Source organism: Limanda limanda, chromosome 8, assembly GCF_963576545.1.
Source record: "Limanda limanda chromosome 8, fLimLim1.1, whole genome shotgun sequence".
NCBI lineage: Eukaryota > Metazoa > Chordata > Actinopteri > Pleuronectiformes > Pleuronectidae > Limanda > Limanda limanda.
In genome coordinates, this window is record NC_083643.1 from 26,418,413 (window position 1) to 26,433,008 (window position 14,596).

The 14,596-nt window shown below is 40.6% G+C and overlaps 1 protein-coding gene across 1 annotated transcript in view; it reads left to right on the forward strand.

Moving 5' to 3' along the window:
* The window catches only part of cttnbp2 (cortactin binding protein 2), an 88,723-nt gene that overhangs the window by 54,212 nt on the left and 19,915 nt on the right, over positions 1-14,596 (forward strand). The window contains exons 5-10 of the mRNA XM_061076907.1: positions 189-482; positions 3,961-4,060; positions 6,910-7,063; positions 8,658-8,858; positions 9,524-9,641; positions 10,694-10,990. Of these exons, the coding sequence (XP_060932890.1) occupies positions 189-482; positions 3,961-4,060; positions 6,910-7,063; positions 8,658-8,858; positions 9,524-9,641; positions 10,694-10,990 (1,164 nt within the window). The remainder of the gene's footprint in view (positions 1-188; positions 483-3,960; positions 4,061-6,909; positions 7,064-8,657; positions 8,859-9,523; positions 9,642-10,693; positions 10,991-14,596) is intronic.

A 14,596-nucleotide genomic window follows, 5' to 3' on the forward strand; every position in this document is an offset into this window, starting at 1 on the left:
TGCTGTTCAGACAAAAGAGACTGTATGAATGGTTCTAAAGTGTGTTCTCCTTCCCTTCCTACCGTCCACCTTTTCTTTAAACCTTTACTCTTCCACTCTCAGCACTTCTAGTCACCTTCTCTTCCTCCTGCAACTCCTCCTCCTCCTAGTTTAACCTGTGCTGCTCCTGCTCCTCCTTCCCCCTGCAGGCTGGTGTCCCTCCGTAGTCTCCTCTTTAAGTGGCGGTGGGCCTGCTGCCCTGGACGGCGGGCACCCCCTGCTCCTCCAAGCTGCTTCCCAGGGAAATGTCACTTTATTGTCAATGCTGCTTAACCAACCAGACCCGACCACCACCAATACCACTACCACCTCCACCAACATCACCTCTACCACCGCCATGGAGAACAAGCCCAATCATCCTGACCAAGACCACCACCTCTACCACAACCACAACCACATCCAAACCTCTGCCTTGTTTGCTGCTGTTCAGAACGGACACACAGGTAACTGGCCTTTAATTCATCAGCTTTGATCAGAGAAGACACAAACAAGATGTTTCTGCGGGTTCATTGTCTTAAGCTACTGTACCTCTGAAGACACTGAGGTCATGTTGAGGCCTCTGTAAAGTTGACTCTGAGATTTAAAAGGTCGCACTTACAATTTAAGATGAGCTCACCTTTTTGGGAGCGTGTGATATTTGATTTTTCCTGCTTATCCTTTAGGGATGATGGTGGCAGGAGTCAATCCAGTGGTGGTTTAGAGGCTGGGAAGCTAACCAATCAATCTTAAAGCCAGTTTACTCTTTACACCAAAAATAGTGGATAAACACATTTTTTTTTTTTAAATCAAGGGTAAACCAGATTTACTTGTGTCCCATTTCCAGTATAGGAGTTGGCCTTTCTGTCGTTTGTTGCCGATGTGTCATGTTCGACACACATATATATATATATATATATATATATATATATATATATATATATATATATATATATACATAGATCAGTTCCTGAACAGTTGACATCTTGGAATTATTTTGAGCTGTCATGAATTGATAACATAACTGGATCTGAGATGAGTAATGTCGGAAGCATAAATACAATATATCTTTTTGATGTTTGATGGATTTGATTCATTATTAGAACAACATCCATCACTTAATTCACAACACAGGGTGCTCTTGAGAGTGCTCTGAGAAGAATGTCCTATTTTGCCAAGTCAAAGCAGTTTTTGCACTTCTCATTATAACATAACAGATGTAACAGAAGTTTGAACCATCCACCCAGACAGTCAGACCTCATAGATTTAGCTGCAGTTGTGCGTGTACCCACAATTGCATACAATGCAGCGCTCTCTAATACAAGAACTATGTGGAGGGAAGTTCACTGAATCGGCCACCTACTTCTTTTCACCACAGCTAATGATCTCAGCAGAAATGTGGCCTGAAATCATCTTTGCCTCTAAATGAAACAACAGTTTTTTGCTTTTGTTGGCTTTTTGTGAGTTGAAAATTAAACGCTAATGCTCACTTGTTGTCAGTTTGAATAAACCCTCGTTCACAGTTCACAGTTTATGCTTCAGTGAGGAACAGTCGGTCAAAGCGGTCAAGCATCTACTTGCATATATATCTGCATGTGAAATGAAGACAGATTCTTTTTTAGGTTCACTCTCCTGATTTACCTATGACATGCTTTGCTGTATGGTGAAATCTATTCTTCCCTCAGTCTGTGCAGTGCAATTTAATTTGTATAGGCCACAACATACATAATCTGAAGGCTGTTTGCATAGTAAGGTTGAGGCCTCACTATATTTTAGAGAAACCCAACAGTTGACACAATGAGCAAACTTTTGGTGTCTGGAGAGAGAAAAAACTCCCTCATTGACTGGAAGAAATTTCTTGAACCAAACTCAATGTGGGCGACCATCTGCAAATCCACAACTGCTAAGCACAATCGGTACAAATGCTTAACAGTTGTCAAATACTTAGTAGAGCCCAGTACACGTACACAGTAACTTTTGCCCATGTCATGTCACAATTGCTGCATTTACCTCCGCTAAGGGAGCTATGTTTTCATCTGGATGTGGTATGGTTCAGGGAAGAACCCATAAAATGTTGGATCCAAGAGTTTTCTTTTTTTCTGTTTCACATTGTATGATTGGGCATTTGCAACATTTTCGTTGATTTCAAAGATTAATTAATGGTTCTGGATGAAATAAGTAATGTCACTTTTACTTTAGAGGATTGCTAAATATGAGTGTGTACATTTGCGTGCAGATCCAAACAAAGATTTGACACCAGTGACTTTAAATGTGTTTCCGTAAGGGGACTGATGGTCAGAAACAGGCACTCTCCTGAGAGACATTCTAGTTATTTACTTAAGCTCCCGAAATAAAAAGTGTTGTGTGAATAGTAGAAGAAACGCCCCTAATTAAACATCTTTTTGCTGCTTGGGTTGTATTTATCCCATTTCACTTAACAAAATATGTAATTTTCCTTACGGTTGCCCAATCTTGGAGATTGGAGATGCAGTGAAAGGACAAAGATGCTGACAAACACTCTACATGTGCTGTAATTACACAAGCTGCGGGTGATCCCATTATGCTGGTTGCCATTAAATGAGATGGACTGTCGTGTCAAGGCTGTGTCACCTCAGTACGGAGCTCCCACACCCACACAAACACACACACGGGACCCACACCACTGTGTCTTCAAATCGCACAAAATAATTAATGCATGTCACACACACACGCACACTCTGCAGGTCAATCACATTGTGCTTCCCTGCTGAGATGTTTAGTAACACTGTCAGTCGAGGAGTGTTGATCCATGAACAAGACTAATGCAGCTGAAGGACAGCTGTACTAAATGCTTATAGGTGGGCACACATGCACACACACACACACACACACACACACACACACACACACACACACACACACACACACACACACACACACACACACACACACACACACACACACACACACACACACACACACACACACACACACACACACATGCACACGTCCTCCCCATCAATATTGCACTGTCCTTGAGCCAGAGTTTCTCGCCTCATCTGATCCGATTGTTTGATCAGTGTTCACCACAGGGACAATACGTGCAAATATTGGAAAACATAACATGGCACAAACCTTCCCATCATGAGAGAGTGATGTATTTAATTAATCGAAGACAGAATACCAAGCTGCTCCTGCTCACTATGGATCCACTGTTTCTCTAATGGGCCTCAGATGCTGTACGGTTATTGATTTGTATTCATACACAGAATCTGTGAAACATATTTATTGTACCTGTGCACCGGTGTTACCTCTGTTAAACTGCTTTTCGATGTTCAGGTCTCTTTTATATCGCGATCTGAAAGATTGTTACACTTTAATGGGATTCTCTGTTCACATTCTAAGATTAATGAATGGGGGCTCTTCAGTTGTAGTGGAGAGTACAATTTCAACAACTTGGTCATTATAACAAGGATTAAAGACCCCCTCTGGGGCCAAGACTCATGGGAAATGTAGTGGTGGAAGGCTCAGACAGTTATTGTGGATTTATCTTGCTTTAAAGTGAAGAGGGTCTGAAATGTTGCCATCCATTTCATACGCCGGTATGTTTCATAATTTTGGAAAGAAAAACCCATTACAACAATTTGAGTGGCTGAAGTGAGTGGAAAAAGAAGATCTCCATAAAGAAATTCAAGTCAATTTTCAGCAATGAGCATATGTTACGACGTAATTCATGAAAAGTTGACTTTTAGAAAGTAACTAAAGTTCAACCATCACTCATCTGTTACACCATCTATAGTATCCATGGCAATGAGATGAACTGGTTGCTCTGCTCTTCAATGTGCGTTTGTGGCCATTGACTTTATGGTTTCAGACTGTCACAGATTTTCATTCAGGTTTCATTTTGTAACAACAGCAGGCTGCTTCTTTGTCGTCTGACTTCTCCCTCTGTCGTTTCTCATTCAGAGTGTGTGAAGCTGCTGCTGTTTTCGGGATCGCCTGCTGATTTATCGGATGAAAATGGATTCACATCTTTACACTTTGCCGCTGCCCACGGCCACAGCAGGTGAGCTCATACCCTCGGACCGCACGTACACACACACACGCCATTGTAATGATTTAAGCTTCATCCATACTAATATTTTTTCAGAACTAACAGTCTCCATCCAGTGTTTTAGTACCACCTAATATGGTATCTATGATTACCATAATAATGCATGTCCATGCTAACACACCTGAAAACACATATCATGTGATCATTGTCGACAATGTGCACGTTTGCAGATGTATACAGGAAGCAGGTTGTTCACTCTGCATTTTACTTACAGAAAAATACTATGAATGAGAAACAATGGTGAAAAGCAATAGCAGGGATTTCTTTTCCTGGACAGACTACCAGTCTTTACAATATTTGACCTTCACCGCAGGTAGTTGAGTCATGATAAGAATTAATCAGGAAGCGAATGTGAATGACAATAATCTCTATTGTCCCAACCCCAACTCTAGCCTCAATCTAAACAGAGCACTTTGAACTAGGGCGGCCACACGGCCACACAGTAGTCGATCATGTACAGTGTTCTTTAATTGTCAGTGTAAGTGAAGAGAAACAGATGATGATCTCAACCAACTGCTTCTTGCCTGATCAACAGAGCTGTAATAGTGTGTCACATTGGCCTCACCATCACAATGTCAGTTCACATTAGAGGTCCTGATGTCATAGTTGTTGTTTTCAATTGATGAGTCATCACAGATTTTTCTGTGAGACGAGCACAGCTGGAACCTCCCATGTGTGAAATATGACCGCAGGGCCGATGCAGGTAACCATGCAGAGTTTCTGTGCCAAAAGAAATGGCAGCTTGTCTGCCTGCTGCTGTGGCAACATTGGTTTAAGCTGAGCCCCGGTGGTTTTGTGACACACAGTGCCCACTGTGTGGTTGAGAGCAGCTCTGCGTCACTGTGAAGCTTCAGGAGGTGAATCCTCACAGCTTAAATGAAGCAAGTTCACCACAGACACTGAGCCCCTAAAATGTCAGCAGCCTTAATTCCTGCTGCCCCTATGATACACACAGACACGCAGTTCTGATCATATGTATTCATCATGATGTAAGGCCGATATTGAGCCAGAGAGGATCTGTCAACTACAGTCGTGTGTGTGTGCGTGTTTGTGTATCTATCATTATGAGGGCCAATTTTGGTTCTATACCATCATTTTGAGGACATTTTGGCTGGTCCTCACAAATTAAATGTAGGTTATGGTTATGCATTTAGTTGTGATGTTAAGGGTAAGGGGCTAGGGGATGCATAATGTCAATGAGTTTCCTCAAAAATATAGAGACGTTTATTTTTGTGTGTGTGTGTATGTGTGTGCTTGCCAAACAACAAGATACCCAGGACCAGCTGGGGAATGTGCAGTGTTGTAATATCTGATCACAGTTATTTATAGAGGGGGGGTATCCAAAGGCATGCTGATACACACACACAGACACACGCACACGCACACACACACACAGTTTGATGAGGTTCACTGGTTCTTCAGTGGTCGTGACTCAGTTTTCCTCACATGATCAGAGCTGCATTCGTCTCTGCTTCACTGCTGGTGGACCTGATTGACGTCGGTCCTTGTTTCTGAATAGGTGGCATAATCTTTAATGTATGTGTATGCGTATTCAGTGCCCATATTCTCTCATCTCTTGTCGTGCATATTTGCATATAGAGCACAGGTGTGTGTGTGTATGTATACTACATGTGGGCTGATTAGGGTTGGATGTATTTGGATGTATATATTGTTTTTTGTCAATTTGCTGATTCCATCGCCTGTTTTATTTTCTTTAGGCAATTTGTTATTTTATTTTGCTAATATAATGGTCTACCTTTTAAAGAATATATTCATCTCTATAAATAATTAACCTAACAACCTACAATTATTATACATTATGATATAAATACATTCATTCATTCAGTCTATTCTTAGCCAACTCACTCACTTTTTCTCTCTCTATCCTGCTCACGCATGCACCAACTCAACTGATGTCTCTTAACCACTACAGTTTAAATGTAATTTTATATTTGTCAGTGGCCATATGTCGATTTGTTTGTAGCCACATTATAAACATGCCCACATAATGTCTGAGTCTTTCTATATTGCTGCACATGTTCATTAATGCTTCCATCTTGACTTCGCTCCCTCGTTTTCTCTCGCTCTATCTCTCTCTCTGACACGCAGAAACACAACACACACACACACACAGTGTCATAGGACACATCTGCAAACTCAGATGACCTCATTTAGGTCCTTCATCTTGCTTTTTGCCTTTGATTTAATGCTAAAATAATCCCAAATGGAGGATTTTGTATTCTTCTTTGCAACATGTCAACTGATGCATGTACATGTGAGATTAGTCATTGTTTTTTATCTTCATCTGTATTGTAATATTAGTCTATTCTTTGAATTCAGTAAAATAAAAAGTAAAAAGACACATTTAAATGCTTACAGTGTCATATAATAACCTGTCAAAGCAGATGTAGCAATGAGTGAAAATACAAAATAAACAAGTATTATTAATAACCACCAGGCCAATATGTATGACTGATCCAAGTGAACATGTTTCTCTAAGCTTGTCCTCGTCTTGTATCGATGGATTAATTTTGTGTCTGTAAAGCTGTATTTATATATATTTTATCTTGGTACACATTGTAAACGGTTTATATTTATATTGGACTTTCTAGCCTTGAGGGCTTATAGTTTGACATTCTCACACACATTCATACAGTGCATCAATTAGCTGCTATACCTATATACCTCTCAGCCACAGCCGCCATTACTTGTTTACCACCTTTTTTCTGTCAACAGTGTCACAGCTCTTGTCAATCAGATTCATTTTTATCCTAAAATAAGTTTTACCTTCCTCCCTCCAGCTGTGCAGAGGCGCTGCTGGCTGCAGGAGCTGCTGTGGATGTGGCGGCGGCGGAGGGGGGGCAGACCCCCCTCTTTCTGGCCTGTGAGGCAGGACAGCTAGACTGCATCCAGGTCCTGCTGTGTGCCGGAGCCGATTGCTCGCGTACCACCACGGTGAGTCTGCTCCGCCTTACAGGTCATTTGTCACATGCAGTACCGCAGGTGATATAAACATCAGGAGACACATTTATTGACTTATTTCAATATGTTCGTGACTCTTCATGTTGTGTCTGTCATATTGTCCAAAAAAAGCTTCTATCAATGTTTAAGACAAAATAATAAATGAAGACTAACTGAAATTCCTTGGATTCTTATAAGAATGAATGACTATAATCATTATTAATATAAGTAAATGGCACAATTTCTTCGTCAAAATCATCGTCTTCATTCCTCATTCAGTCAGGAGTTTCTCACATGTCGTTGCTTTTCTTCGTTTCGAACTTACCCTGCCTCACTTAAAGGATTTAACTATTCTCTGGGGTTTCTCTGTCTGATTGGTGCGAGCTCATTGATGTATGGGCTTCCTGGGTCTCCATGGCAACCATAGGGGGCTATTAATTGCGGCGGCAGCATGTGATGAGCCCCCTATATTTAGTTACCTGCTTTGTTCTACATTTAGCCTGGTTCCCCTGCTGGGCCCGAGAGCTGCCAGAATCTCTATAGCATGTCTGGCCTCTTCAGCACAGCCGTATTTTTAGATGTTGGCCAGTGTGGAGGGTCAAACGTAATGATTTAATATGGAGGAGGTGTTCTGTACTAGGTTAAATAAGTACAGTCTGAGTGTGTAGTACTGTTCAGTTATTGTTTTTTTTTAATGTATAGTGAAGGGGATCCGTTTCCATTTTACAGCAGCAAACACAACTTCTGTATGAGTGGAGACAAACAGATTAGGTTATTTTAAACGCTCTGTGTTTTTCAGTATTAACTGAAAACTAGGAATTACACTATATGAACCATTACAGTGGCTTGAATATGCATAAACTAGAGCTGAATCATTTTCTTTATTAGATGACTGGCAGATTGTTAGTCAGCAACAATCACCTACTTATCAGTTAATTGTTACTCTAAGTAAAGACTCCTTCCTTCTAAATTTACTGGTTCCACCTCTTTAAAAGTGAATATTCAGTTTTTCTTTGTCCTCTCACAGTGAAAAATAAATAAATCATGTAAATAGGTCAGTTTAAGCTGTGGTAAACAGTGAAGAGCATTTTCATTATTAGATTGACCAACATGCACAGACCAAATGATTACTTGTTTCATTGGAAAGTGTTCTCGCAGGTAAGCTTCCTGGGAAAGTTGATTCAGAGCTTTACACAGTAACCTGATAATTAATTGTCTCAGCAAAGACGTGTCATGTGGAGGAAGAGGAAACTTGATCATGGTGTATTAAGAAGGTATCAAGAGAAGGAATTTAAATGCATATTATGATAAAATAAACTTCTTATGTTAGATTCCTTAAAAGTCTTGACTACATATATTATCTACATATATTATCCCAGTCTGCTCAGTGAGGTGGTAATTGTGCTTAACTTTTTTCTGACATTAAATAATGTATACATGAAGAAAATAATACCCAATAAACATGACAATTTGTGACACCTTCATTAGAACATGAAGCTGTAAAATATCTGTAATGGAAAAGAGTTGACTTCAGTCAGATGTTGTATTTATATCAGTAAGATGAATACTTTCCTTTGTCTCCCTGCAGGACGGCTGCACGGCTCTTCATGCGGCAGTGCGCTCCGGACACGTGGACACGCTGCGTCTCCTTCTCTGCCACCCGCCGCAGGGTGACCCCACTGTGACCCCTGACCCCTCCGGCACCCTGGCACTGCCTGCTGCCCTGCTGAACCAGGCCAACAGTGATGGATGGACGGCTGCACACATGGCTGCTGCCCTGGGCCTCAAGGTGAGACCAGTGAATTGACTTGTTATGTTTAATGTGCAAAGGGTCACTCACAGGGATGTAACCACAATTAGACACCTTGCAAAACTTTTATTCACTCTGATGATAAATGCACTGTAATCACCAAAAGACAGAATAATGCATGGAGAGTCAACTCTAAATATACCCTGACTGCAGGATTAGTAAATACACACTTTCTCTCTAACACTAGTCAAAATAACTTTATATAAAAAAAGGAGGTTTGCAGATTTACTTTATTACATTCACTGTTTTTCCACTGCTATTCTGCAGAGTATTCTCTATTGTTAAGATGTGTACATTATTCTGTGTATTAATGTGCAGTACAGAGACTCTTGCAACACTACACATCATACTTGATCTGATCTTTCTTACACAAACGTCCAGCCATCAGTCTCCAAGGTGATGAGCTAATGGGGCAACTGACCTTGCTGGTTGCAAACGTCTCGCTCAGCTTAAAAGAATGCAGGAGACGCCTGGCTAGACTAGACTGAGCCTCTGACTGGACTATAAATGAGTAATACTCATTGATACGCGTCTTCAAAACACATGTAGTTACACACCCTTTGTTAAGCCTGTGTTTTTTATTCACACATGACAACACTAAAGACATTTTTGTCTATTTCCTTTATTGTTATCCATGTGTTTAGGAGTGTCTGGAGGTGCTGTGCAGCCACAGTGAACAGGACATCGAGAGGAGAGATGAGTGTAATCGAACCATTCATGACGTGGCGACTGATGACTGCAAAGATCTGCTTGAAAACCTCCGTGAGTGGCCACTGTGTTCGGTGTGTGTGTTTGCCCATGAATTTAGTGCCTTAAAGAGTTCTGTTGTTTAAAATCTATACATTTGAGGTAATTCTTACTGGTTATGATCTAATTTTACTCTGATTTGGGGTCATGGCTGCTGAGTGAAGTTCAACACTTAGAATCAGATGCTCAGACAGGTGGTAAAACAAAGATGGATGTCAACACGTTGAGATCACAATGCCTCTCAGCCGTGGTTGTATCCACAACGTCCCCAATGTAAATTACATTTCATTTAGCTGACACTTTTATCCAAATTAGGGAATGTAGAATATTTCAGGGATGTGTAACCTGTCAATCATCTGTACTTTTATTTCCTACATAACCCTAAAAAGATTTGCACATGTTCACTGAAGCACTGGTCAAGTCTTATGTTTTCCTGTTGAAATGCACAAATTAAGCTTCATTATTATACTGATGGTTTATACATTTCATAAAACTTGCCTGTGCATGACCAAAACTGCTGACAATATGTGATTTACTTGGCAAATACTATGATACATGTATGTAACTTTTATATCAGCTTTATTTTTATTATGTAAAGATGGTTCACAGGATGAAAGGAGCAAGTCAAATATTCAAAATCAATAAACATCCGAGCTCTAAAACCAACTTCAGAATATTATAACTTTTTACTTACTCTACACATGTAAGTCACAGTTTATTTGTTTGAAATCATCAATTGAAACAAACTAGAATTATTTAGATTATTATAACATGTAACATTTTTTACTTAAAATTGATTTGTGACAGCAGAGATTCATCGACACAACTGTTACTGGTCCTACTTGAATAACTCTATGTTAATGCAGTTTATACTTTTTTTGTCTTTTTCCCATCACTTCCTTAACTGACCCTTTGAGGATAAACACTTGATTGGCCCCAGACTTACAAGAATCACCAACTTAAATAATAAAATTTATTTAAATTCCTATGACACTAGTCGTAACTTCAGTTAATTTGACAGTAATGACCTTCTCCTCCTCTTTTCCCTCCATCCCGTGTTCCTGCAGACTCGTACCGTGTGCTGGTGCGTCTCCAGTCTTCGGGTGGAGGAGGAGCGGGCTCCATGTGTCCTGTGGAGGCCCTGGAGGAGGAGACAAAGTGGGGCCCCGGCAGCCAGTTGGTGCTGTGCCGAGTGTCAGTGGACCGGTCCATGTGCTGGGCCCAGCTTGGCTCCGCCCTCAGCCACGCCTTCACCTTGCACCTCAACATTATCTGCGGAGATTCTCAAACAGCGAGGGAGGAGGCGCAGGTGCAACGCCCCCTGCTCGGCCTCGGCCCCACCAGTATCGCCTCCATCCTTATTGGTGAGGAAACGTTTTCCTTATTTTTTTAATCCATTCCTATTTTCTTCACTTGTATCCTCCCTTGATACACTCAATCTCTCTGTCCCTTACATCCTTGCTGTCTCATTACGTTTTCTTTTTCATTCATGTCCTTCCTTTCCTTCATACCGTTTTAGCCCCCTGCTTTCTTCTTCCATCCTTCCCTCTTTTTCCTCTCGTCCATCTTGTGGAGCGGTTACCTCACAGTGGACAGAAAAGACAAATAGCAGATCTTTACGTTGGAACAGCCCGTGATTTCTTTGTCTTCATGTTTAAGCAGCTGCTCTTTACTCTTCACCCTGAGTCTTTTCATTCTCAGTTACAGCCCAGTGCACCTGCATGTGTCAGAGGAGGATAAGGTGAAGCACGCTGTCAGAGTTTCCTCTTGTTGTCCCTCACTCTGTTTAACTCCAGGTTTATGTTGCCAGTGCCTGTGCTTGTATTGTGTTGTCTTTTTAAATTGATAGCAAGTAGTGGCTGATTGAAGGTCATGTAGGGAAGCCTGCAGTGGCCATATTGGAGAACCACAGCTCTCCATTAACAGTGGTTGTATTGCAGCGTGGCGATTTGTTGTCAAAATGAAAAAGCAATTTTTGTTTCTGCTGTTTTGGAAAATTACATGGGATGGATGTTGTGTTTATACTAAACCTTTGTTGTTTTATGGATCTGAACGTTGTTTCTGCTGAGGTAAAAACAGCAATGAGGTTTCATACTAGCTGTTAAGTAGAGACCAAGCTTTTTCATGACAGTAATGTCAGCTATGTCTAGCCTTTCATTAGAGATTAGACAAAAGACATGTTCACTGGTGTATTGAGAAATAGTTCAATGATGCAGTGTTCTGATATTTCTGCATTGTTGTAGCTTAGTGAACTTATTATTGTCTTGCTAACATAAATTCTAAGTTGGCATGATTTCACATCATTTACATGTGATAATTGTGAGTGGAACAACTTATGAATAGTTGAAAAAACATTAAGGGCAATATAGGGTCAGTGTTTTGCCCAAGGTCAAACTGGACAGTGGTTAGAGGACGACATGCTCTACCTCTCTACCTTTTGACCACAGACATTCATGTCACTTTCAAGTTGTTTCTCGTCATTTTGCGTGTCATGGTGGTCATCTGTCACTCTGTGTGTTCCATCTCTTTGTATGATCTTGCGTCCCATTGTAGTCGTGTCGTGTCTCATTCTGTGGCTTTTTGTAGGTGAAGCAATACGAAAAAAACAAATACTGTCTTGTATTTGATCAGCAGATACTCAGGGGCCCCCCCAAGTCCTTGGGCCCCTGAGCATTGAAGGTCTGATCAGTAATCCACCCATGGGTGCTGCTGATGTCACACACACTCTTCTGTGATCCTATGAAATATTCATCTGTTGGAACTGGTGTGAGTGTATATGTTGCTTTTGTTTTCCTGATGATCAGATGTCGTCACTGTGTTGTTGGTTTAGGTTCAAGTTACACCTGTGTGTGTGTACTTGTACAGATGTATTTGTGATGACATTTCTGAAGAACATTGAGGACAATTGGTTTGGTACTCACTTTCACTTTAGGGGTGTGTGTGTGTGTGTGTGTGTGTGTGTGTGTGTGTGTGTGTGTGTGTGTGTGTGGGTGTGGGTGTGGGTGTGGGTGTGGGTGTGGGTGTGTGGGTGTGGGTGTGTGTCACTGCAGGGCTGCCAGAGTCTCCGATAAAAAGGAAAACGATGTCCTCTGCCTCCGATGTCTGTGGCCTCTCGTTTCCCTCTGCGTTTGTCTGTCTGTTATTACATCTCACTGTCGCAATGTCTCACACTCTTACTGTTCTTACATACAACAAGGAGCAATTGGCGTGTTTGTGTGTGTTTTTTGGGAAGATGATGAAAGCGAGCACTGGCAGAGGATGAATGCATAATGGATGAGATAAGCGGGGGAGAAATGGAGGATGAAGGGGCGGAAGATGCCAGTTTAGGGGAAGATGTCTGTCCTCTGTGTCAGCTGGGATCAAACTGCAGACACACACACACACTGTTTGGTGTCTGGCTTTGTGTCTGCATGCATGTCTCGTTTGCCTCGGCACGTCTGCATAGATTCTACACGTTCTCATTTGTGTGTGTTGCTCAGTACAGTACGTCTGTCTGAAATTCACACAGTTTGATGGCAACCTTTTGACAGCATGAACATTTCTAGTTATTTCTTGTTTAATCCCATTTTAGTAGCTTTATTTAACCAATAACCATATTTTACAGATATGGCCAATATTGCAATGCAAAATAGGTCATCATACACAAAGGAGATGGAACATATTAGTACTGAAAATATTTAGTATAACAAGAACAACAGACAGAAACAATCAACACACAAAAAACAGCATCTCGCTTAACAATAGAAAATCAGACTATACCATATATTATCACATTATATAGAGGCAACAGCGGATTTTCTTTCTGTTTTGTTTAAATACAAGTTTCATTCAAGCCCTAAGCTTCAAAACCATCCCCTTCAATCCTGATATTGTTTACGTTTGTCATTACTTTTTGCGAAATGTTGAATAAACATTCAAAACAACTTTAATTGTCCCCTGTGGCAATTCAACGGATCACATCCTCGGCATAGAAATGAATCTTAAAAATTATTATGTAGTACATTTATTGTGAGAGAACAAATTTTCAAGTTGATTAATTGCTAATGAATATAATTTATCTAATGGGAGAACAGAAGACCAATAAAGTGATTTAATGTTTAAATCATTTCAGGCAAAAATTCCTAATATTCGCTGTATTTAGATTCTCAGTTTCAGTATTTGTTGTCTTCTGTTATGATAGATACGTTAAACTACTTTCTACCATTTTGGATATAATCCATTGTTTAAATAATCACCACTCACATTAATATATAAAGGAAAATCATCAATAGTTTCTGCATGGCACAGGTTCTGGTAAGAATACAGCCGACAACCTCTGGCAGCATTACTGCTGCTCATATATAGCACTTGTAACAGTAGAGTGAAATAAGTGAAACATACAATGTGTAACTTCAGCTGCTAGACGTCTCTCAATCAAAACAATAACCAGTCCTAGATGATGTTGTGAAACAGCATGGGATTATAGGAGTTGTTGTCTTCACCACCACTGCAGATAGCAGAGATGAGCAGAGCCCTGGGTAAAGTGGATATAATGCACTTAAGAAGCCATCAAAATAAAAAGTCCTGTTGTGTGTAGAGCTGCCCCCCCTCTCCGACACTGCTGGTTGAAGTCATGTTTCTTTGAGCCTCTCTGGAGCGTCAGACCCTCAGCTGAACTGCCAATGGCTTCTTTTATTTCCCCAGTGTTACTGTCTGCTGAACAAAGCTGACAAAGTCAAAAACCTTTTCTGTTTACTTTTTACATTTTAATTCTAAAGTTGTAACAAATCGTTCAAAGAACCACATTAACATGCTATTTTTGAATTTTACCTGCATTGATCCAATCAAAGCTATTTCTATAAAAAAAACTAAATATTTTTGATAGTTAATAAACACACTTATCATACTAACCTCTCTAATGTCACTTACTCACCTTTGGCTTTACAGACAATACTTCCTCCCTGGTCTCAAACTATGCAGTTTGTTATGTC